The 23,301-nt window shown below is 41.4% G+C and overlaps 1 protein-coding gene across 3 annotated transcripts in view; it reads left to right on the forward strand.

Moving 5' to 3' along the window:
* The window catches only part of DCDC2 (doublecortin domain containing 2), a 149,998-nt gene that overhangs the window by 56,020 nt on the left and 70,677 nt on the right, over window positions 1-23,301 (forward strand). For all 3 annotated transcript variants that reach the window (XM_070778317.1, XM_070778316.1, XM_070778318.1), the window contains 2 exons: window positions 1,294-1,348; window positions 13,155-13,314. In XM_070778317.1, the coding sequence (XP_070634418.1) occupies window positions 1,294-1,348; window positions 13,155-13,314 (215 nt within the window). The remainder of the gene's footprint in view (window positions 1-1,293; window positions 1,349-13,154; window positions 13,315-23,301) is intronic.

Below are 23,301 nucleotides of genomic sequence, written 5' to 3' on the forward strand. Positions count from 1 at the left end.
CAAAATTTTAAAGGTTACCCTTATAATTGCACACAATGCATAGAGAACCCTTTTCCTCTGTGAGATGTCGTGCATTTGTGAAGAAGGCCTTCTTTCAGCCCAGTAGGTGGGCTGCCCAGGCTTGCGTTTGCATGAAGAGCCTCGGCCCCTGCTTGCAGGGACCCTTGGGCTTGCTCATGGTGCCCTACGGTCCATTGCCGCTGCTTTTCCGTGTCTACTTGGCTGGAAAACTGACTCTGTGTAGTTGCTCCTACTCGGATGGGTGACATGTGACAGAGATAGAGCAGAACGTCACCAGCGTGTTCTCCATTGATTTGTCGTCCCGAGTAGCTTGATGGAGAGACTAACCAAGGGTTCCTCAATACGGAATAGGTGGAATGGAGTTTCAGGGGTGGTGTTTGAAGTATCGCAAAGAGCACATTGCTTTCTAGCACTTTAGAACTACTTACCAGACCTATTGCCAACCATCCTTACCCATCCATGAAATCAAGTCGTTCACAGCGTTGCCCTGAGAAGCAGCACTGGGTTAGCTGCTGTGGGTCGCAGTACGCACCACGGTGAGAGCTTGTGCTTCTACTTGATGGCAGTGAGAAAACTTGCCCACGGTGGCCTTCTCAGGCAGGTCAGCGAAACTTGCCTTTAACTCCGTGGCTTCTTATTTTCAGAGAGGTTCGGTTGGGTTTCGAGCCGGATCTTTTCCTGTAAAGAGACATCTGGAAAATACTTAGAGCTGAAGAGCAGTTTTTAAATTTTTGGTGAGAATGACTGGTTTAGAAACTCCCTGAATATAAATGCCAGTGTTTTACCATTCTGTGCTTCTACCAGATATGATAGACACGATAAAAAAAAAACTTTATCATTTTTAGCCTTAAACACAATCTGGCAAAATCCTCACTCAGCTTGGGAAATGCCTGTTTTTTGAAATGCAAATAAAAAATTTAGGGATTATTTTAAGTGGTATGAAAAAGTTAAAGGTGGTACTAAATTTATTTGTAAGCATCAACTAAAATGCTATACAAGAAAACATTAAGAATCTTTTGGACAGTGGAAACTAACACAACATTGTAAAGCAATTATACTCCAATTAAAAACAATAATGTTTTGGAATGGAATTTGGAAATGTTTTGTGGTCTTTATGAAATTGGGAAAGTCAGTGGTACTTATTGTGGAATACTGACGTCTATAAATAGTTGAGTTCCAGGTCGGGGTGACAAACTGAGATGTTAATTATCTTGCTTTGTATATTATTTGTGAGTAATATTCAGATTTCTAAATTGTAATTTGTTTTCACAGTCAGAAAACTTCTTCACTACCTCCAATTGTAGGATCCAGAAAGTCTAAAGGCAGTGTGAGTATCATATACTTTACTCATTAATGTTCTGTATTTCTATACCATAACAGAGAGACTGTCCTTTGGGTTTCAATTAAATTCAAAGAAATAAAACTTGTGGCATATAAGCAATTATGTGAAACAACATTAGAACATTAACGTTACAACAAAGTTTCTAAAGGAGAGCTAATATTTTTAAAATATGAATTTCAAGAGATAATTTTTTTCCTAATATATAGACTTGATAAAATTTATACCAGCTTGAAATCTAGGCAATAATACATAAGTGAGAAGAAACGCTGTTTTAGGCCACATCACTGATCCGCCCAGTGTTATTTTCTATCACTGACAAAGACTAAAAAGAAAGAGTATGTAACAGAATGGCAATCCTCAGTTATATTTTTTAAAAAGATTGAGAATCAGTCTAAATAGTTAGGTCCTTATCAGAATCTTTTTCATCCACCGTTCATTCATTTATTTGTTAATTCAGCATAATCTATTGAATACCAATTATGTGGGAACTGTGACAGGCATTTAGTAGGTAACTTCTTAACCTGTTTGTATGTTTTATCTATACCCCCTCATGGGGATAAGCTTTATGTCCTGCTGGAGTATTGCTTTGACAGGTCTTCTTAGCTGAAACTTCTCTTTCTGCTCTTTTGGTTGAATTTCCTGACCTGTAGAGGTGAGAATTGATCTGACATTTTCCCTTTCTGAATTAAATAAGCAGAACTCTTAATTGGTGTCTTGTAAAATAAGAGGCTTCTGGACAATGATATTGTCTCCTAATGATGATTTAGATATTCCTTCCCCTCCCCCTTTTCTGTAACATCATGTGAAATTCTTGAAAAAGATTTTTTTGTGTGTGAAGAAATAGTGCTGACCTTGGCTAAGTTTATGAGCTTGGATGCCTGAGAAAATGGTGGTACTATAGCTAATTAGAGGGCAGCTGAGGAAAGAATCACCTGCTTAATTTCTAATGCATTGAGTTATCAATGTCATCACGGAATCTAGCTGCAGACTAAATGGCAGAGACTGAGGACATCAGATGAAAATTCGCAAGTTCATCCACGTGACGGTCATAGTCAAAGAGCAGAGGCATGTCATGGTGACGTTCTTTCCTCGCACCCATCACAGCCTGGCGAGGAGCTGGCTTCAGCACACTGTTGAGTGGGAGGATGGGAAAGTGGGCATAGAGAGGGTTGGGGGCAGAGCTCACAGTGAGAGCCACAGAGGACCCATAACTTCATGGATATGGAGAGCAAGGGGAGAGAGAGTATTCCAGTAACTGAAAAATACATTGTAACCATCATAAAGCTAAACGTATGCTTGCATACTAAATCACTTCAGTTGTGTCTGACTCTCTGTGACCCTATGGACTGTGGCCCGCCAGGCTCCTGTGTCCATGGGATTCTCCAGGCAAGAATTCTGGAGTGGGTTGCCGTGCCCTCCTCCAGGAGATCTTCCTATCACAGGGAGCAAACCCGTGTCTCTTGGTCTTGTGCATTGGCAGGCGAGTTCTTTAGCACTAAGGCCATCTGGGAAGCCCATAAAGCTAAATAAAGTCCAGGAATTTAGATTTGAGAGACTACCCTTCTGCTTTTCTTCAGGACTTTGGAGTGGAATCTCTTCTATGTACCATGCGCATAGGAGCTCATTAACCCTCACAGTATAGCTGGAAAGGTGATGGTTAAACAGAGACCAAGTGTAGTTGAATAACTGACTCAGATCACAGGGATAGTTCATGTCAGAACCAAGATCAGGACTCAGGTCTTTACATTCACAATGACTGAACTTTGGGATTAGGTGGTTATAATTCTGAAATTTAGAATGTCTGATTTTTTAAAAATTAAAAATGTGTTTCCAATTTTCAAATCCATACACAGGAGGCATATATGCACCTCTTTCTTGCTCACTTGTTTGGAAGTTCTTTCGAATCTGTGCTGTGAATACTGGGTCATCTAATGATGACTGGCTATGTCTTCTGTGTGTCTGGCCTAGAACTAAGCCCCAGGGAGATAGTATTGCGCAAAAAGACACAACACTCTCTCTTAGCTCTGTCCTACTCAAGGAGACAAAGTTATACAAGCGATACCACAAAGCAGTGTATAATTGCAAAGTGTGATTAGAATGAGAGAAAAGGATAGAACCATATGCAGGAAAATAAAAGGAGAATTTAGATATGTGTGTCAGGAAAAGGTCTCTTTGAGGAAGTGACCTTTAAGAACTCAAAGTTATGTTTTGAGAGGAGTTTCCATCTCGTACACAAGCAAAGACCCAACATTATATTGCCATGCTCTGACTTAGAATAACACAGTGATAGCAGAGTCTGTCCCTTTTCTCACAATGCTTTCTCACGGAGCATTCTATAGAGTCATCTGTCCATTTATCCGGTCATCCAGCCATCCATCCAACACATGTTTAACAAGCACCTACTGAGTGCCAGGAATTCCTTCAAGCAGCTGGCAGAGATTGGTGACAAGCTTTCAGACGTCACGGAACTTTTGTTCTAGTGCCTGTGTCTGTGTGGGGCGGGGCGGGGTGGAAGAACGGGGGTAGACAGACTATCAGTCTCTAAACGAATATATAATTTCAGGTGGTGATAAGTGCCCTGAGGACAATAAGATGTGGCAGGGCACTTGTTGATATAAAATGCTCTGAGACTGAGACTTTAATGAGGTAAAGCAGCCAGCCATACAGGGTGGGGGCAGGGGAGAAAGAGCCTCCATAGCAGAGGAAACAGTCACAAAGGCCTTCGGGAAAGAGCTTGGCATAAAGAAAGGGGACAGAAAGAAGGCTGGGGTGGTCTGTGATGAGATTGGAGGGGCAGGCAGGGCCCAATGGTGCAGGCCATGGGTGGAGTTTGGATTTGATTCCTTACCATTTGAGGGGCAGAGGAGGGGAGTGATAGCATTTGATTTCTATTTTTGAAAGATCATTCTGGCTGTGGTGTCTGCAAAGAAGTGGGTGGGGCAAGAATAGCAGCAGGAGGCAGTGGGATGGCTGGAGTCCTGAGTGATGCGGGCGACTGGGACAGGAGGCAGCAGGGGACATTGTATCTTGTCACTGATGGCTGCATTCATCCAGTAGCCATCTACTGAGTCCATATTATGTCCTGAGCACTAGGAGAGGGGACGATAGAAAATGAGATGGTTGGATGGCATCACCGACTCCACGGACATGAGTTTGAGTAAAATCTGTGAGTTGGGTGATGGACAGGGAGGCCTGGCGTACTGTGGTCCATAGGGTTGCAAAGAGTCAGATATGACTGAGTGACTGAACTGAACTGAACTGTTTTAGTGCTTGTGGGGAAGGGGAGGCAGAGATTCCAGAGAAAACCATAAATGTCTGAAGCCTCCATTCTGGAGGAGGAAAAAGACAAACTAATACACAGTTGATATTAATCAGGGATAAACTTGAAGAAACATGTATCAGGATATGGGAGGAGAAAGAGAGGGTGCAGTACCCCCTGGGTGGCCAGGGTGGGCCTCTTGTAGGAGATTATATTCAGCAGAGGGGCATAACCCCCTGGGCATACAGTGAGGTTCCACGAAACCTATCTAGTGGATTTGTGAGTGACTGGCCGTGAACCACATGGAGAGAATATTCTACGTTGGGCATTCCAAAGTCACAAACTCACGAACTTTTTAAGGGAAGGATCAGTTTGCTCCTTTCCTTTAACTAATTGGTTCCCTGCAGAATGTATATATTTTCAAGATTCTTAACCGCTTGGCACGGAGTCGGGGCGAGTGTGAGTGAAGGGGATGATGGGTGAGCTGGCTTACAACTTAAGGAGCTACTTACTGTTCAGTTCAAGGGAAGGCATCCCTGAACTTGTGATGCAAATCAAAGGGGACCCAGAGTTGGATTTTTAGGAATTCTTTTCTCCGCAAGCTTTCTAGGAATGGCTGTATTGCATAACGAAGGGAAGTGTGGGTGGGGGCCTGATAGAGCTTAAAAAAGAGAGAGAGAAAGCTGCTACACTCTCCATAGAGGACCTGCTGTGCAGGAGTGATGGGTCAGCAAGGCCCCACCCTTGTGGTAGGAAGTGTGGGTAATAGGGTTTGGGCTAAAGGTGAGGAGGTTTGGTGGCGGATCCAGCAACCCTTTCAAAACAGCCAGGCAATGCCCTGTGCAAAGTAGGAAAAGACCAGAAGTCACCCCTCATACAGACTGGGGGGGGGTGGGTCACAGAAACACGTACTTTGAGATTCTAACCTGGGAAACAAAAGGAAGAGATAACTGAATCCTCTGAAGTTCTATTAAGTTTGAAAAATGAACCCACCAGCGGGAGGCTGTCCTCTAGCTGTGAGGTTTCAGCACAAAGAGTCCAAGCACCCTCTAGTGGAAGAGACATAAAATCAGGGACGTGCTTGAAAGTTGGAGCCAAAGACTCCCTTACGTTGTCCTCAGTTCAGTTCAGTCGCTTAGTCATGTCAGACTCAGCGACCCCATGACTTGCAGCACGCCAGGCCTCCCTGTCCATCACCAACTCCTGGAGTTCACCCAAACTCTTGTCCATCGAGTCCTCAGTTGTCCTTAATTCCCAAGTAGCTAATACATCTTGTGAGCAGCAATTTACAGATTCAAATATGGCAATTGCTCAGGTTTTGGTGAGAAAACATGATTATCCGTGTATCACAGAGTCACGGTGAAAGGTCGATTTTGAAGCTTCCAGAACTCCATTTTGCATTTTGGGAACCTGTGTCCAGTTTGGATAAAAAGATTTCTCACACTTCCCATCAGCAAATACACAGAGAAACACCAGCCTGAGTCTGAGTGTGGTCCCCTGCTCACAAGGTCTCCTGGATGCTTCGCTGAAATACACACGCTGTGAGTGCTGCTGTGTGCGGCAAATCCCTCACAAAATCACTTTACGAGGGATTTTGTGATGTATTATGGCTTTTGTGTCTTTGGCACATGTTCATGGAGGCTTCAAGTGAGTTTACCGTGGTAATGACAGAAACCTGAGTTGACTGGAGCTTGTTGGAAAGAGCCTAGGGAATTATCTAAAACAATCCCAATTTGAGTAGAGCAAGGGGGTGATGGAAGGGCTCTTTTTAGTTTTCTGTTGGTCTGAGCCAGAGGTTTGCTATTTCTATCAGGTATTTTGATATGTGTGTGAGGAAAGAAAAGGACAGTGCTTGAATGATCACATAGGGTCTAGTGTTTGCATGGTATGCCCCGTAAAATGAGGCTGCTGCTTGATTTCTTCCACTTTGGGATAAAATCGTAATCTATTATTTCCAGGTGACTTTTTAAGGGAAGCAAACCATATGATAGCTGTTTCTAGTCCCTTGGGAACTAGCAAGCATCAGTGTAGTAGAAAAGTCAAAACTGGGTAACTCTGAGAAAGTTAATTCCTTTATCTGAAAAACAGTAGTAGAAAAATCAAACCTGGGTAACTTTGAGAAAGTTAATTCCTTTACTGAAAAAATGCCTATCTATGCATTTGATAAATTTGTGTTTATGAATTTAACTCAGATGACCATTATATCTACTACTGTGGGCAGGAATCCCTCAGGAGAAATGGAGTGGCCATCATGGTCAACAAAAGAGTGCGAAATGCAGTACTTGGATGCAATCTCAAAAATGACAGAATGATCTCTGTTTGTTTCCAAGGCAAACCATTCAATATCACAGTAATCCAAGTCTATGCCCCAACCAGTAACACTGAAGAAACTGAAGTTGAACGGTTCTATGAAGACCTACAAGACCTTTTAGAACTAACACCCAAAAAAGATGTCCTTTTCATTATAGGGGACTGGAATGCAAAAGTAGGAAGTCAAGAAACACCTGGAGTAACAGGCAAATTTGGCCTTGGAATATGGAATGAAGCAGGGCAAAGACTAATAGAGTTTTGCCAAGAAAATGCACTGGTCATAACAAACACCCTCTTCCAACAACACAAGGGAAGACTCTATACATGGACATCACCAGATGGTCAACACTGAAATCAGATTGATTATATTCTTTGCAGCCAAAGATGGAGAAGCTCTATACAGTCAGCAAAAACAAGACCAGGAGCTGATGTGGCTCAGACCATGAACTCCTTATTGCCAAATTCAGACTGAAATTGAAGAAAGTAGGGGAAACCACTAGACCATTCAGGTATGACCTAAATCAAATCCCTTATGATTATACAGGGGAAGTGAGAAATAGATTTAAGGGCCTAGATCTGATAGACAGAGTGCCTGATGAACTATGAAATGAGGTTCGTGACATTGTACAGGAGACAGGATCAAGACCATTCCCATAGAAAAGAAATGCAAAAAAGCGAAATGGCTGTCTGGGGAGGCCTTACAAATAGCTGTGAAAAGAAGAGAAGTGAAAAGCAAAGGAGAAAAGGAAAGATATGAACATCTGAATGCAGAGTTCCAAAGAATAGCAAGAAGAGATAAGAAAGCCTTCTTCAGTGATCAATGCAAAGAAATAGAGGAAAACAACAGAATGGGAAAGACTAGGGATCTCTTCAAGAAAATCAGAGATACCAAATGAACACTTCATGCAAAGATGAGCTTGATAAAGGACAGAAATGGTATGGACCTAGCAGAAGCAGAAGATATTAAGAAGAGATGGCAAGAATACACAGAAGAACTGTACAAAAAAGATCTTCACGACCCAGATAATCACGATGGTGTGATCACTGACCTAGAGCCAGACACCCTGGAATGTGAAGTCAAGTGGGCCTTAGAAAGCATCACTACGAACAAAGCTAGTAGAGGTGATGGAATTCCAGTTGAGCTATTCCAAATCCTGAAAGATGATGCTGTGAAAGTGCTGCACTCAATATGCCAGCAAATTTGGAAAACTCAGCAGTGGTCACAGGACTGGAAAAGGTCAGTTTTCATTCCAATCCCAAAGAAAGGCAATGCCAAAGAATGCTCAAACTACCGCACAATTGCACTCATCTCACACGCTAGTAAAGTAATGCTCAAAATTCTCCAAGCCAGGCTTCAACAATATGTGAACTGTGAACTTCCTGATGTTCAAGCTGGTTTTAGAAAAGGCAGAGGAACCAGAGATCAAATTGCCAACATCTGCTGGATCATGGAAAAAGCAAGAGAGTTCCAGAAAAACATCTATTTCTGTTTTATTGACTATGCCAAAGCCTTTGACTGTGTGGATCACAATAAACTGTGGAAAATTCTTCAAGAGATGGGAATACCGGATCACCTGATCTGCCTCTTGAGAAATTTGTATGCAGGTCAGGAAGCAACAGTTAAAATTGGACATGGAACAACAGACTGGTTCCAAATAGGAAAAGGAGTTCATCAAGGCTGTATATTGTCACCCTGTTTATTTAACTTATATTCAGAGTACATCATGAGAAACGCTGGACTGGAAGAAACACAAGCTGGAATCAAGATTGCCGGGAGAAATATCAATAACCTCAGATATGCAGATGACACCACCCTTATGGCAGAAAGTGAAGAGGAACTAAAAAGCCTCTTGATGAAAGTGAAAAAGGAGAGTGAAAAAGTTGGCTTAAAGCTCAACATTCAGAAAACGAAGATCATGGCATCCGGTCCCATCACTTCATGGCAAATAGATGGGGAAACAGTGGAAACAGTGTCAGACTTTATTTTTCTGGGCGCCAAAATCACTGCAGATGGTGACTGTAGCCATGAAATTAAAAGACGCTTACTCCTTGGAAGGAAAGTTATGACCAACCTCGATAGCATATTCAAAAGCAGAGACATTACTTTGCCAACAAAGGTTCGTCTAGTCAAGGCTATGGTTTTTCCTGTGGTCATGTATGGATGTGAGAGTTGGACTGTCAAGAAGGCTAAGCACCAAAGAATTGATGTTTTTGAACTGTGGTGTTGGAGAAGACTCTTGAGAGTCCCTTGGACTGCAAGGAGATCCAACCAGTCCATTCTGAAGGAGATCAGCCCTGGGATTTCTTTGGAAGGATAAGTGTATGCTAAAGCTGAAACTCCAGTACTTTGGCCACCTCATGCGAAGAGTTGATTCATTGGAAAAGACCCTGATGCTGGGAAGGATTGGGGGCAGGAGGAGAAGGGGATGACAGAGGATGAGATGGCTGGATGGCATCACTGACTCGATGGACGTGAGTCTCAGTGAACTCTGGGAGTTGGTGATGGACAGAGAGGCCTGGCGTGCTGTGATTCATGGGGTCGCAAAGAGTCGGACACGACTGAGCGACTGATCTGATCTGATGAGTATTTAGCACACAGGAGCTACTGAGTAATGTTATCTTATCAACTAACATAGCAGTATGAGATGACAATTTTATTCCCTATGCCCCATAAATAGCAATGACTATCCAATTTATGAGTCACTCTGCCCTTCCCTCTCTCTATATAATTTGTCTATGTATTATCTATAATTTATATAATAAACTGTGTAAATAGATAAGTATATAATTTATACTATATGATCTATTTATGTCTGTTAATTTATTATACATGTTTGTAGTTTTTAGATGAGTCTTGTTTTCTTTTTTATTGTAGATCGGAGTATAGTTGATTTACAGTGTTGTGTTAGTTTCAGGTGTATAGCAGAGTGATTCAGTTATATACATATATCCATTTTTTTCAGATTCTTTCCCCACTTAGATTATGACAGAATATTGAATAGAGTTCCCTGTGCTATACAACGTGTTTTCTTTTTAAAATAGAAAACATCTGAATTCTTTCCTGTTTTCTAATTACAAAACAATTATTTTTTTCTAAGTTTAATTTGTGCTGTGTTAGTCACTCTGTCGTATCTGACTCTTTGCAACCCCACGGGCTGTAAACCCTCCAGGCTCCCCTGTCCATAGAATTTTCCAGACGAGAATCCTGGAGTGGGTTGCCATTCCCTTCTCCAGGGGATCTTCCCCACCCAGGGATCGAACCCGGGTCTCTTGCATTGCAGGCGGATTCTTTACTGCCTGAGCCACCAGGGAAGCTAAGTTTAGTTCTTGTCAAGTGCCTGGCAATTAGTCATTAATCAGTATTTGAATGCATGAGTGTCCGTTACCAAAGCTATGCCTCATATAGTTATTGGAATCAACTAAACTTTCTTGATTTTCCAAAATCGGTCTTTTTTTTTTTTTCAAAATCGGTCTTTTGGGTGTCCCTGGAAATCCACTCCAGTACTCTTGCCTGGGAAATCCCATGGACTGAGAAGCCTGGTAGGCTACAGCCCATGGGGGTGCAAAGAGTCAGACATGACTGAACGACTTCACTTTCACTTTCATCAGAAACGCAGTAAATCAGAACTTCTTGTATATTCAGCAAAAGAGTTGATGCTTAAAATCATGTGAATCCTCAGTCTCCCCAGGATGGACTGTCTGTTTCTCCCTTGTTTTACCCCTTTTGTGAATAAGACTTTTCCCAGAGAGCTGTTAAAAAAAACAAAAAACCTCTCATGATGAAATCCAGAGTTTTGCTTTCTTTGTTTCATTTTAGTCCTGATAAGTTGAACAGCACCTCTGAACATTCTAGTAGGCTTGCTAGAAGGGTTACTCCTCTCATTCAAGGCTTTTAAAGTTTTAGAATCTTGAGATGAATAAACTAATTTGAAAAGAGACTAGAATGTGAGACCAGGCTGATGCTTCCTTCTCATATAATGCTTTTGGAATCTCCACTGTAATCACATTAGCCATTTCTCCTGCCTGGCAGTTTATGGCTTTGCAAGAAATAATCATTGAAGAAAAGGAAAGAAAAAAGACCCCAACTCTGGTTGCAGTTAATGCAATAATTAAGTGGAAACGGTATGTTTAAATTGCAGTTGGAATAGGAAATTAAATTATGCAAAAAAATGTTATAGATTTGGACAAGTTTTCATACTGTTAATAAATCTATGCATAATTCATTTTCTTGTAGGCTATGACAAAATAGCATAAATAACTTCATTTGTAAAGCTGTGAAATTTTCTATTCTTAATTGGGTGATAGCTAAAGCTATTTAAACACTTCTGGATGACTGAATATCTAAATGTTTAAAATGAGCAGTTATAATAGGTTTCTAGGCAGATTTGTTTATTTAACATTACTACATTTATTTTCAGATACTAGCATAGTACAGATGTTGCATAAAATTGCACCCAATATGGTGTAAATTTGATATGATTTTTAAGAAAAAGATATTAACTCTCTGCTCTTGGAGGAAGCCCTCTGATAGTCTTTGAATAAAACTACATGCCAGACACTGTTTTGTTTAGTCGGTAAGTTGTGTTCAACTCTTTTGCAAACCCATGGACTGTAGTCTGCCAGGCTTCTCTGTCCCTTGGATTTCCCAAACAAGACTTCTGGAATGGGCTGCCATTTCCTTCTCCAGGGGATCTTCCCTACCCAAGCATCAAACTCACGTCTCCTGCATTGCAGGCAGATTCTTTACCGCCGAGCCACAAGGGAAGCCCACCAGGCACTATACCGGTTACTTTATAAATGTTACCATTTCATTTCATGTAAGAGACCTAACAGCAGGCACATTAACCCCATTCAATTGATAAGGGGTCCATGGGGTCGCAAAGAGTCGGACACGACTGAGCAACTGAACTGAACTCAACTGAATTGATAAGGAAACAGGTTCCAAGAGGTAGGAACTAGTTACCTCAAGGTCCCATTGGTGGTTGGTGGCAGTGCCGTGACTCTGAGTCAGGGTCTCTAAAACTTGCATTATTTCTGCTACCTGCAGCCTCACACCTCACACATTCAGGTAGGTGTAGCACCTGAGTGTCCTAAGGCCAAGGCTGTCTTGTTAGGAGGGAATGTCTTGCACTGAGAATCAGCACAGCTGTTCCTTGGGTACAGTGACCAGCTCTGTAGTGGCTCTTATGTGGCTCCCCAGGAACTGTACATGAGCCCACCACAGCAGCCGCTGAGCTCAACCTCATCTTCATGCTGGGAAGCCCCCTTTTCAGATGCGAGGTCTTCATTTCGAGGTGCACATGGGAATCAGAGGCAACCGCCATAGGTGTGGTCAGCGGGGTTGTCTTGCAGGAATGGTGGTGGGGGGTATGTGGTCGTGAGCTGCTTGTGTCTATGTTGCTCTGGATCTGTGATTCATAGAGATGGTGGAAGTCACCGACAGATGAGTCAGTATCGGAGGTTTTCTTTAAGCACAGTGTGCGTCTGCTTGTATGATGGTACCTGTGTGCTCACTGTGACAACTAGTTAAAAAGGTATTTCTCGATCAGCTGATCAAACTGGATTTTGTCATCATTCCTCATCCAATAGCTATCTGCTGATTCTTCTGAAAGGTGCAGGAGGAAGAGGATGGTTGAGACAGCAGACTGGCTCTGGTCCTTGCTGGCTATGTGACCTTGGCCAGGCTTAACCTCTAAGCCTCATTTGCTTGTCTATACGATGGGGCGATAACAGTACCTGTTTCTCAGGTTATGAGGACTGAGTGAGACAGTTTCATAGCAACACCCGGTACATATCAACACTCAGAAGTTGTCAAGTGCTATTATTTGTTTAAAAATATTTTTTGATGTGGACCATTTTTTTAAAGTCTTTCACATTTGTTACAATATTGCTTCTGTTTTATGTTTTTTTTTTTGGACTGCAAAGCATGTGAGAGATTAGTTCCCTGATCAGGGATTACATCTGCACACCCTGCATTGGAAGGAGAAGTTGTAACCCCTGGACTGCCAGGGAAGTCCCTCAAGTGCTATTATTTTTATTCTCCTTCCCCTGGTAGACCCTTCCTCTGCCACCAGGAAGAATTTAATGTAGGTAATAGATAGAAGCAGAATCAGCACAGAATGCCCACCTGTGGCCCCTGCCCCTTTCACCACGTTAGTGACTTGTACTTACCACTCAAGGTGTTCATCAGCCGATAGTAAGAGTTAATCTTTTGCCACGTAGGGAAATGATCGCCAGTCTAAGTCGACGGTTGGATCCAGTGACAACTCATCTCCTCAGCCCCCAAAGAGGAAAGGGAAAAAACATGTGAATTCGGAAAAACCCACGAAAGGGAAACAAAATGCCAAGTTAAAGAGTTCACCACGAACAATCCCAAACAGTGGTAAGTTTGTTATTATTATTATATTGTTATTACTGATGATCATTATCTTAAGGCTGTGATACAGTTTTAATTTGTAAGTAGATCTGTTTGTTTTCCTAGACTCACAGAGTATTTGTCACTTATGAGAGTTTTCAAAGAAGACTTTCTGTGTATGAGAGATTGCTGGTATTTTTCACACTTAATTTCTAGTTGTAATTAGCAATTGTGCTATGAGGATACACTTCAAGAGAAAATATTTCTTGAGTGTTCTTATTGAGAAAGGTAAATTTTACCATCCTGTGTTCCAGCTAAAAGTGCTTGATTAATATTTTTACCACCTACTTGTGATCTCTCTTATTTGTGTGTCTACAACTCTTGTTCACATTTATTACTAACTGCTTTTAAGTCACAGATCACTTTTTCAAAAAGGTGTTTCACTGATATCCAAGAGAACACCCATACAACTTTACCAATAAACACCATGTACTGAATTATTAATAGTTACATACCTTGCATTACCAGTTGAGAGACGGTATAAAATAATTTAAAGCATTTTGTATTAATACAAGATTATAGGATAAAAGTGTGATAAACTAGAGCTTCCCCGGTGGCTCAGCTGGTAAAGAATCCACCTGCATGTGTGAGACCTGGGTTCGATTCCTGGGTTGGGAAGATCTCCTGGAGAAGGGTACGGCTACCTATTCCACTCCTGGCCTGGAGTATGCCATGGTCTGTATGATCCATGGGGTCGACTAAGGAGGCATGCTGTCAGAATTGTGACCTTTTCACGTTAGCTTTTTGTGAAGATGGGCTCTTTTTGGTTTCACTCCAAGCGTGGTCTCAGTGGGCTGAACACATGAGTGTCGAGTGATGCTGTGGGCAGCTGGGCTGGCTGGGACACGGCTGGAGGAGTGACTGCTTCTCCCTCCCCCTGGGATCCACTCACCTCCGCAGGAAGACGTGCTGGGCTGCTCTGAAAAGGGGTGAATGGGATCAAGTTTCAGATTCATGGCCAGAGCTCTGTCTTCCTCCTGAGAGCTCCAGCTCACTTCAAAGTCCATACAAAGTGTCACATTAGAATGTGGGGTTCACTGCTAAGGAGACAGTACAGACTTGTGTGAGGGCTTAGAAGATGCTGCTCAGATGGTTACAGGGTCAGAAGAGAGACGTGCGAGACGAAGTTAAAAGAGCAGGTGAAATGAAGGAGTCAATTCCACAGAGAAGAAAGTGGAGGGGGCTTAAGGTTTCAGAGATTTAAATGATAATTAGCTGGAAGCCCAGAGTCCTAGATTCTTGTCCCAGTTCTGCTCTTGACTTTGGGCAAGTCATTTAACTTTCTTTGGCCCTATTAGCTTTCTGTAACATGTGGGTTCATATTAAGATTTATCTTTATAATTTTGATTTTATCTTTAAGTTTGTTCAGTCCTTTCCAGTGACCATAAAGTGGGGAAGCCAGAGTAAAATGTAGTCAATGGATGTGGAGTGAATGCTTGTTGTATGGAAAAAGTGAAAGTGTTAGTCGCTCAGTCGTGTCCGACTCTTTGTGACCCCATGGACTGCGTAGCCTGCCAGGCTCCTCTGTCCATGGAATTCTCCAGGCGAGAACACTGGAGTGGGGTTGCCATTCCCTTCTCCAGGGAATCTTCCTGACCCAGGGATTGAACCCAGGTCTCCTTCATTGCAGGCAGATTCTTTACCATTGTTGTATGGCAGGCACCAAAGGAAAAAGCTAGCCTGAAAAGCATGCCTTACATGTGAACATTAAACATAATAGAGGGTTTATTTTAATCCGTATATACTAGATTGCAAAACCATCAAGGCCATGGGATATGTCTTACTAGTTTATTTTTTTCAATCCCCAATAACTAGGTCTGAGAGATGAGACACTTAATAAATATTGGTGAATGAATGATGAAAGTTACAAAATAGATGTCTCTGTAATATTTTAAAATCCACTAAGAAACAAGACTCATGTTAAACTTTTCATGAATCATTTTCGATTAAAGGCTTTTATGAAATGTTACTTGCTTATTTTCTGTGTGGCTCTTATTGGCTTATGAAAATCCTAGCTCCTGCTCTCAATTTATTTTTTGAAAATCTTTAGATTTAGCAGTTTTCCCTCAAGAGAGAGGGGACCGTCATCTCTTCAGGTTATTTCACTCATGGAAACATGGAAACACAAGAGGCTGAATCAGCATTTCCATGTTTTACAGGAAAGTAACTGTTATTAAAAAGTTGAATTATCAGTGTTTTTGCCTTTGTAGAAATTCATAGTTTTCTCTTTTTTTAAAGATTTTTTTCCCCATATTTTCAAGGATCTCTTTAAAAGATTTGTTGTTGATGTGGGCCATTTTTAAAGTGTTTATTGAATTTGTTATGATATTGCTTCTGTTTTGAGTTTTTTTAGTGTTTTGGCTGTGAGGCTTGTAGGATCTTAGCTCTCTGACCAGGGATCAAACCCCTACCTGCTGCTTTGGAAAGCAAAGTCTTAACCACTGGACCGCCAGGGAAGTCCCCACAAATAGTTTTCAACGATAGTTTCATCTGTGGGGGTGAAAATAACCAAAACATGTTGAACATGGAAACAAGTCACATTTTTAAAGTGCTAAGAAAATGTAGAAGCCCTCAGCTATTCTTCCCCAGTCTTTAGAGAATCTGCACTGGTTTTAATTGCCCACTTTAAGTACAGTTTGCAATGTGGTTTTATAATGTGTAGATAGTAGGTTTTCACCGCTATATCCCGGTGATACATAGGACAATGGCTGGTGTCTTTTAAATGAAGGTTTGGGGAATTCTTGTTCCCAGTAAGAGGCTTTCGGGCTAGTGCTAGTGGTGAAAAACCTGCCTGCCAGTGCAGGAGACGTGAGACGCAGGTTTGATCCCTGGGTCAGGGAGATCCCCTGGAGAAGGAAATGGCAATCCACTCCAGTATTCTTGCCTGGAGAATCCCATGGACAGAGGAGCCTGGCGGGCTACAGTCCACGGGGTCGCAGAGTCGGACACGACTGAAGCAACTTAGCAAGTACATGTGCACAAGAGGCCTATACCGTGGATTTAGAAGCATATATAAGAGTTTAGGCGAAGCATCTTGTATCTTTTCATCTTGATAGAAAGAACATATGACCTGGAAAATGAATCTTGGCTTCCAAAACAATTTTCCCAGGGAAAATGAAAAAAAGCTTTTGTACCGTTTACAAGATTAAATCATCACTTGATAAGTTTAAGGATATTAGCTTAAATCCCTACTTTTGAAAATTGAGCTGTTTCTCCTTATCAGATCTCCCTCCAGATGTCTTTGGCTTTAGGCTATTTTCTAGGTTATATTAGCAAAAATATTGGTCTTTATTTCTCTCTTTCTTTTTCCTCCTTCAGTCTCCAAATTCAGTTATTATTGCAGTTGCTTTTTGCTTTAATAGCATCTGTTTTAGTAATTAGAACCAAGTGTGTGATTTTGGACATTTGTGCCTCCAGAGGGCTCTTATTCTTTAGAAAGGGAAAAGCAATAAAAACTTGAAACAAAATGAAAGGAAAGGTATATAGAGAATCAAGATAATGAGCCAAAAATGCAGGAAATTAATACTGCATTGCATATTTGAAAGTTGCTAAGAGGGAAGATCTTAAAAGTTATTACAAGAATAAAAATTTTGTAACCATGAATGGGGACAGATTTTGGCTAGACTTATTGTGATTATCAATTCTCAATATATACAAATATCACATCAAAAAATGCAAGAATTCTATTTTAGAGATGAAACCGTTTTTGATGCTTAAAATATTTTAAATTTGGAATGATGTAATCTATCCAATTTTATTTCTAAGTGTTAAAATTTTAGAGTTAAGATGCATAACTATGCTTCCTTCAGAGCATATGTTAAATTTTGAAGATTTTTTATCAGTGTTCTTTAGTGTTCTCATATTAATTAGAAAAAAAGAGAGACTTCATAGGCTATCTTGATTTTTGCAATTATTACAATTATAGTTATACATTTTGGCCTTTTATGTTTCTGCTGATATTTATTGATATTCTGATATCTAGTGCTTCAGGAATGAGCAGTGCTGATAACAGTCTGTAGATGGCAACCTGGGTCTAATTTTATTTCTTTTTCTATTTTCTTCATTTTTTCCCCCGACTCAGTTTCTCTCTATAATAGTAAAGCTTAATAATTCAAGCAGAGCTTTGACATATTTCTTCAGGGAAACAAATCTCATTTTCTTTTGGTAGCCAAGATGCAAAGTAAGATTGGTTGGTGATTGATGAAGTTGGGTGTGAAATGCATTTTTAGTGCTGCATTTAAATACCGGCTTAACTGACCAGCATATGTTTTCCTTACACTTTCCACCTGAGTGGTGCCTGAAGATAGGTTTCAGAGGCTGTTACCTAGTTATGGTCTCCTCTCTGAGAAAAATTTTAATAATGATTGCTTTAAAGTGTTTTGGGATTGATTGTATTCATTGATATTTTTAATAATTTTTACATTAAAAGTTTAGTGTTTTTAGAGCTCTTGGAACACAGGAAGTATAGTGGGTTTAAGGCTCCTTCGAAATACTGGGAAAGCTATAGAGAAAATAGCTTAGTCTGTACTGCTGTGGTTTATGTGGTATTGATAACTATATATTTTTAAAAGCAGAGTATTAAAATGTAAGCTTCCCCTGTGACTCAGTGGTAGAGAATCTGCCTGCCAGTGTAGGAGATGTGGGTTTGGGAAGATCCCTGGAGAAGGAAATGGCAACCTACTCCAGTATTCTTGTCTGGGAAATCCCATGCACAGAGAAGCCTGGTGGTCTATAGTCCATGGGGTCTCAAAAGAGTGGGAGATGACTAAAGTAACAACAATTAGAATGTAAGCAAAACCAAGACCTGTTCCTTTTTTTTCCTTTTGCCATGCAGCGCAGCAGGCGAGGTCTTCATTTCCCTACCAGAGAGTGAACCTGTGCCCCCTGTAGTGGAAGGACAAAGTTCTAACCACTGGACTGTCAGGGAATCCCCACGATTAGTTTTCCTTTGAAGGATGCAATTCCCTTTCTGTTTCCACGTGTGGGCATGCTCGTAGACACACACGGGCTAGTACCCTTGATGTAGTTCCTGGCTTGTTCCCAGCATCATTCAATGAATTTCCAAGGATTGTGTGATGTTTAGACTCATGAATGATGGGTGGCAGGTGCATGGCCGGGGAAGGATGTTTGAATATTGTGACCTTGCTGGGTGACCGCCCTTGGGTAGTCATGCTCTTGAATTTTTCTAATACTTACAGCCTGCATGGGGTTTGCTGCGTCACCCTGAGCTTGAAGCGTTACAGTAGTTCATCCTCAGAATCGGATCAGGGAACATGGAAACTTGAGCTGCTTTCATTCAGCTGATGAACCAGCTCAGGCACTTGCATGGTTCCTCATCACAGGCGACTCAGGATAAAAACGGGAAGCAAGGGACTTCCTGGTGGATTCTGATATCAGGAATGTCTGTGACGCCGATAGTGGGAGGTGACAGGGTGGAGGGAAGGGGAAGAAGTAGTCATGGGATTTATTACATTTCCTCCTCCCCAACTTCCTCTTTCTGTTGCCAGCCCTGCAGTGAAATAAAACCAGGAGAGGGGCTTGGTCTATTAGAGGATCAGCAGTTGCGAGGGCATCATTTACACTGGAGACACAGGTAAGCTCTGGGTGGGAAGATGCCCTGGAGGAGGAAATGGCAACCCACTCCTGTATTCTTGCCTGGAAAATGCCATGGACAGAGGAACCTTGTGGGCTACAGTCCATAGGGTTGCAAAGAGTCGGACACAACTGAGCTCACACATGTGCACACGTACACACACAGATAACCAGCCAGCAAAGTATTCTGCTCAGAGTAGCACTCAGTGTTGAGAGTGTGTGTGGGTTTGTGTGTGTGTGTAGGTCGGTCACGATTGAAATTAAGGGTGACCAATTCCAAACGCAGAGTAAAGGTGCAACTCTGAAGTTTATGTCCCATCAGTGCAGTGGTCTTCCTCTAGTCACTGTTCCTAGATCAGGGTCAGAAACCTTCTGTGCACAGCACCAGGAAAGATAAAAATGCATTGACATCTCAGATCAAAAACAAAAGCAGAGTCATTCTGTAGAGTCATTGAACACCAACAAATAATAGCAAGAAAATGGATTTAAACTGTACTTAGGGATTCAAAGAAAATGATAGTTCAAGATTCTAAATTTTTTTTTTTGTATGAGGTGAAGATTTTGCAGTCTGAAAATGAATGATTATTCCTCCATAACTGTAAAGCTACCAAAAATATCCAATTGAACGAACAGACAGTTCCCATGTGAGATAAGCCCAAGTTGTATTAAGAGCGAAAGGGAACAATGACTTTTACTTAATTAAAGAAGATGTCTTTTGTTCCTCACTGGCACCAGAGTTCTCAGTGAAAGTGAAAGTGAAGTTGCTCAGTCGAGTCCGACTCTTTGCGATTCCATGGACTGTAGCCTATCAGGCTCCTCCATCCATGGGGTTTTCCAGGCAAGAGTGCTGCAGTGGATTGCCATTTCCTTCTCCAGGGGATCTTCCCAACCCAGGGATCGAACCCGGGTCTCCCGCATTGCAGGCAGACGCTTTACTGTCTGAGTCACCAGGGGGCCCAGTGGCTTCATCTAATTTCGGAATGAGTGTTGTGGGCTGTCATTGTTCTGAAAGATGAGAGGGTTAGCCATCTAGGACAGAAACTTAAAAGGAACTAGTAAGCGCAGTTACTAACAAACGGTCTCCATATTTTCTCTGGTGCTTTTCATCCTCGAATGTTTTGGATCTATTACACTTTCAGCTTGGTAAGTTTTGCTAACTGAAACAAGAGTTCCAGATCTAATTACCACAGCACCCGATAGCATTTAGATGGATGAGTTCACCCCTTAGGAATTTTTATTTTCGGAGCAAACATCAGATGGAAGGGACAAAAGGAATAAAAATTTTCCGTAGTAGATAGATATAAGGCAATTTTTCACTCATGAGGCAGGCAGGTTTGCTGTCTAATTTTTAGAAATTAGTTGAGAGAATCATCAAATTCTCTTTAGACTTTATTCCCAGGTTCACCCTGAGGTTCTAATTTAGAAGCACGATTATGGTTATTTAGCATTTTCATCATAATGGAACGTTAATGAAAATGAATGTGAAAACACTTGGATAAAGTACAAAGTGCCTGAAGAGGCTAGTGGTTAATAGCAGTATCTATGTAAGGAGATATGAATTAGTTTGAATGGTCTCCACATCAGAAATGAAGAACTTTAGTATCTAGAATTAGGGAGCCTGGAGATGGGGAAGTGAGGAGGGTCCTCATTGTTTTTTTAATTCTTGAATTTTTAAATTTTATTGAAGTATAGTTGATTTACAATGTTAATTTCTGTTGTACAGCAAAGTGATTTAGTTATATATATATATGCATATGTATCTTCTTTTTCATATTCTTTTCCATTTTGGTTTATCACAGAATATTGAATATAGCTCCCTGTGCTTACAGTAGGACCTTGTTGTTTATCCATCCTATATATAGTAATTTGCATCTGCTAATCCTAAACTGCCAGTCCTTCCCGCCCCAGCACTCCTCCACCTTGGCAGCCCCAAGTCTGATCTGTCATCTATGAGTCTGTTTCCCTTTTGTAGATACATTTCTTTGTATCCTATTTTAGACTGTACATATAAATGACATCGTATGTTATTTGTCTTTCTCTTTCTGACTGACTTTGCTTATATGATAATCTCTAGGTCCATCCATGCTGCTGCAGGTGGCATTATTTTGTTCTCTTTTATGGCTGAGTAGTGTTCCTTTATGTATATAAATACACACCACGTCACCTTTATCCATTCATCTATTGATGGACATGTAGGTTGTTCCCATGTCTTGGCTTTTGTCAGTAGTGGTGCTATGAACATAAGAGTTGTGTGTATCTTTTTGAGTTATAATTTGGTCTGGATATATGCCCAGGAGTGGGATTGCTGGATCATATGGTAGCTCTATTTTTGTTTTCTAAGGAACCTCTCTATTGTTTCCCATGATGGTTACCCCAGTTTACATTAGGGAGGGGATCCATTATTAATTCATGTTGCCCCAGGTAGCTGCCTTCTTATTGCTTCCCTTTCTCTCTCTTTAAAGACTCACTTGCCACCCTGGTCTGAAGCTCAAAGCTAAGGAAGTCTCTGTAGAATGATGAAAAACTCAAAGAAGGTTGGTAGGCTTAGAAAGAAGTAGGAGGAAAGAGAAAAAGAAAAAGGTCAGCGGTGGGGTGGGGGCAAAATCATTCCTTCTAAAACATTTTTAAAAGCCAAAAATATCCCTACTCATTCATTTTCTTTCACTCCAGTCAGTTTCTAGGTTAATCTTTCTCTATTTGCTTCGTTGCATTTTACTGTCAGCATGATGAGTCTGCTCCTTGGAGGAGAGGCATAAAGATGGGGAAAAACATGATTTTCTTCTCATGAAGATTAAAATTGAGTTGGAGACTCAAAAACTTCTGTAGATCAAAGTCGGATATTATGGATAGCAGAAGAGGGTTCATGGAAAAGGCTTTGAGAGCAGAGGAGGGAGGCTACATATGACTGTTGAGATCGGGAACTGATATTTGAGAGATATTCTAGGCATAGAATGGGGGATGGGAGGAAGGAAAACCAAGACTGAGTTCAGCATTTTTAAATTTTGAATGCATTTTATTTTATTTTATTTTTTAATTTTATTTTATTTTTAAACTTTACATAATTGTGTTAGTTTTGCCAAATATCAAAATGAATCCACCACTAGTATACATGTGTTCCCCATCCTGAACCCTCCTTAAACCCAGAGTAGTTAAATGTTAATTAATCCTCCAAATTAGAATAGTAATTTAATTTAACGTGGGCAGGGAAGGACAGGGATTTCACAGATTTGTTTATTGGACAGTGGAGAATTGCTGTGATTTTTTGTTTATTTGCTGGTCTTTTTTTCCCCTCTGGGCTTTTCCTGGATGGCTTAATCTTATAATGTTATTTTTATATCCTTTCTAAGATTAACTCAGAGGTGCTCATGTACTCTTCTTAAAAATCGTAATGGTGACAGAGAACATCACAGTTTACATTGAAGGCCGTTGCCCATAAAAACAACAAAAATGGTGACTTCTCCTTAAAGTGACTGAAGGAGTTCCATTCTTATGTATCCCTCACCACAAAACACCCTTAACTCATCCTTATGGATAGGACACTGGAATTTGTCTCCAGGTTCAACCACTTTTCTTAGACTAAGGGTTCTATTTCTGATGACTTGCAGTGTCTACCTTGATTTCTCCCAGGCGCTCTACATGCACATGTCTAAAAAAAAATTCTCCAAGCCTGCAAGGAGATCCAACCAGTCCATTCTGAAGGAGATCAGCCCTGGGATTTCTTTGGAAGGAATGATGCTAAAGCTGAAACTCCAGTACTTTGGCCACCTCATGCGAAGAGTTGACTCATTGTAAAAAACTCTGATACTGGGAGGGATTGGGGGCAGGAGGAGAAGGGGACGACAGAGGATGAGATGGCTGGATGGCATCACTGACTCGATGGACATGAGTCTGAGTGAACTCCGGGAATTGGTGACCGACAGGGAGGCCTGGCATGCTGCGATTCATGGGGTCGCAAAGAGTTGGACACGACTGAGCGACTGATCTGATCTGATTTGATCTGATTTAGTTTTCCTCACATATTCCTTGTCTCACCACACTGTGAAGCCAGAAAGAAGCCTGGGAGTGGTTGTTCGTGGGTGGGGTCAGAGGAGGCATCTATAGTTCCTGCCAGCTGGCAGTGGATATTCAAGACAAGACCAGTCCCTGCTCCATTCCTTTCTAATCCCCTTCCCCTCATGCCTCCCATCATTTTAATCCTGTTAACGTTAGAGTCAGCCTAGACTTTTCCTTGTCCCTCAGTCTCCCTTGTCCCTGCTTGTCCCTCAGTCAGGGCTAATTTGCACAGAGTCTCTTGAATCTGGTTCTGCTCCCCTGGTCCCTCCTGATTTAAGCTCCCTGTTTATCCTGTAGACTTCTGCAGCC

Source organism: Bos indicus, chromosome 23 (assembly GCF_029378745.1).
Source record: "Bos indicus isolate NIAB-ARS_2022 breed Sahiwal x Tharparkar chromosome 23, NIAB-ARS_B.indTharparkar_mat_pri_1.0, whole genome shotgun sequence".
Taxonomy (NCBI): domain Eukaryota; kingdom Metazoa; phylum Chordata; class Mammalia; order Artiodactyla; family Bovidae; genus Bos; species Bos indicus.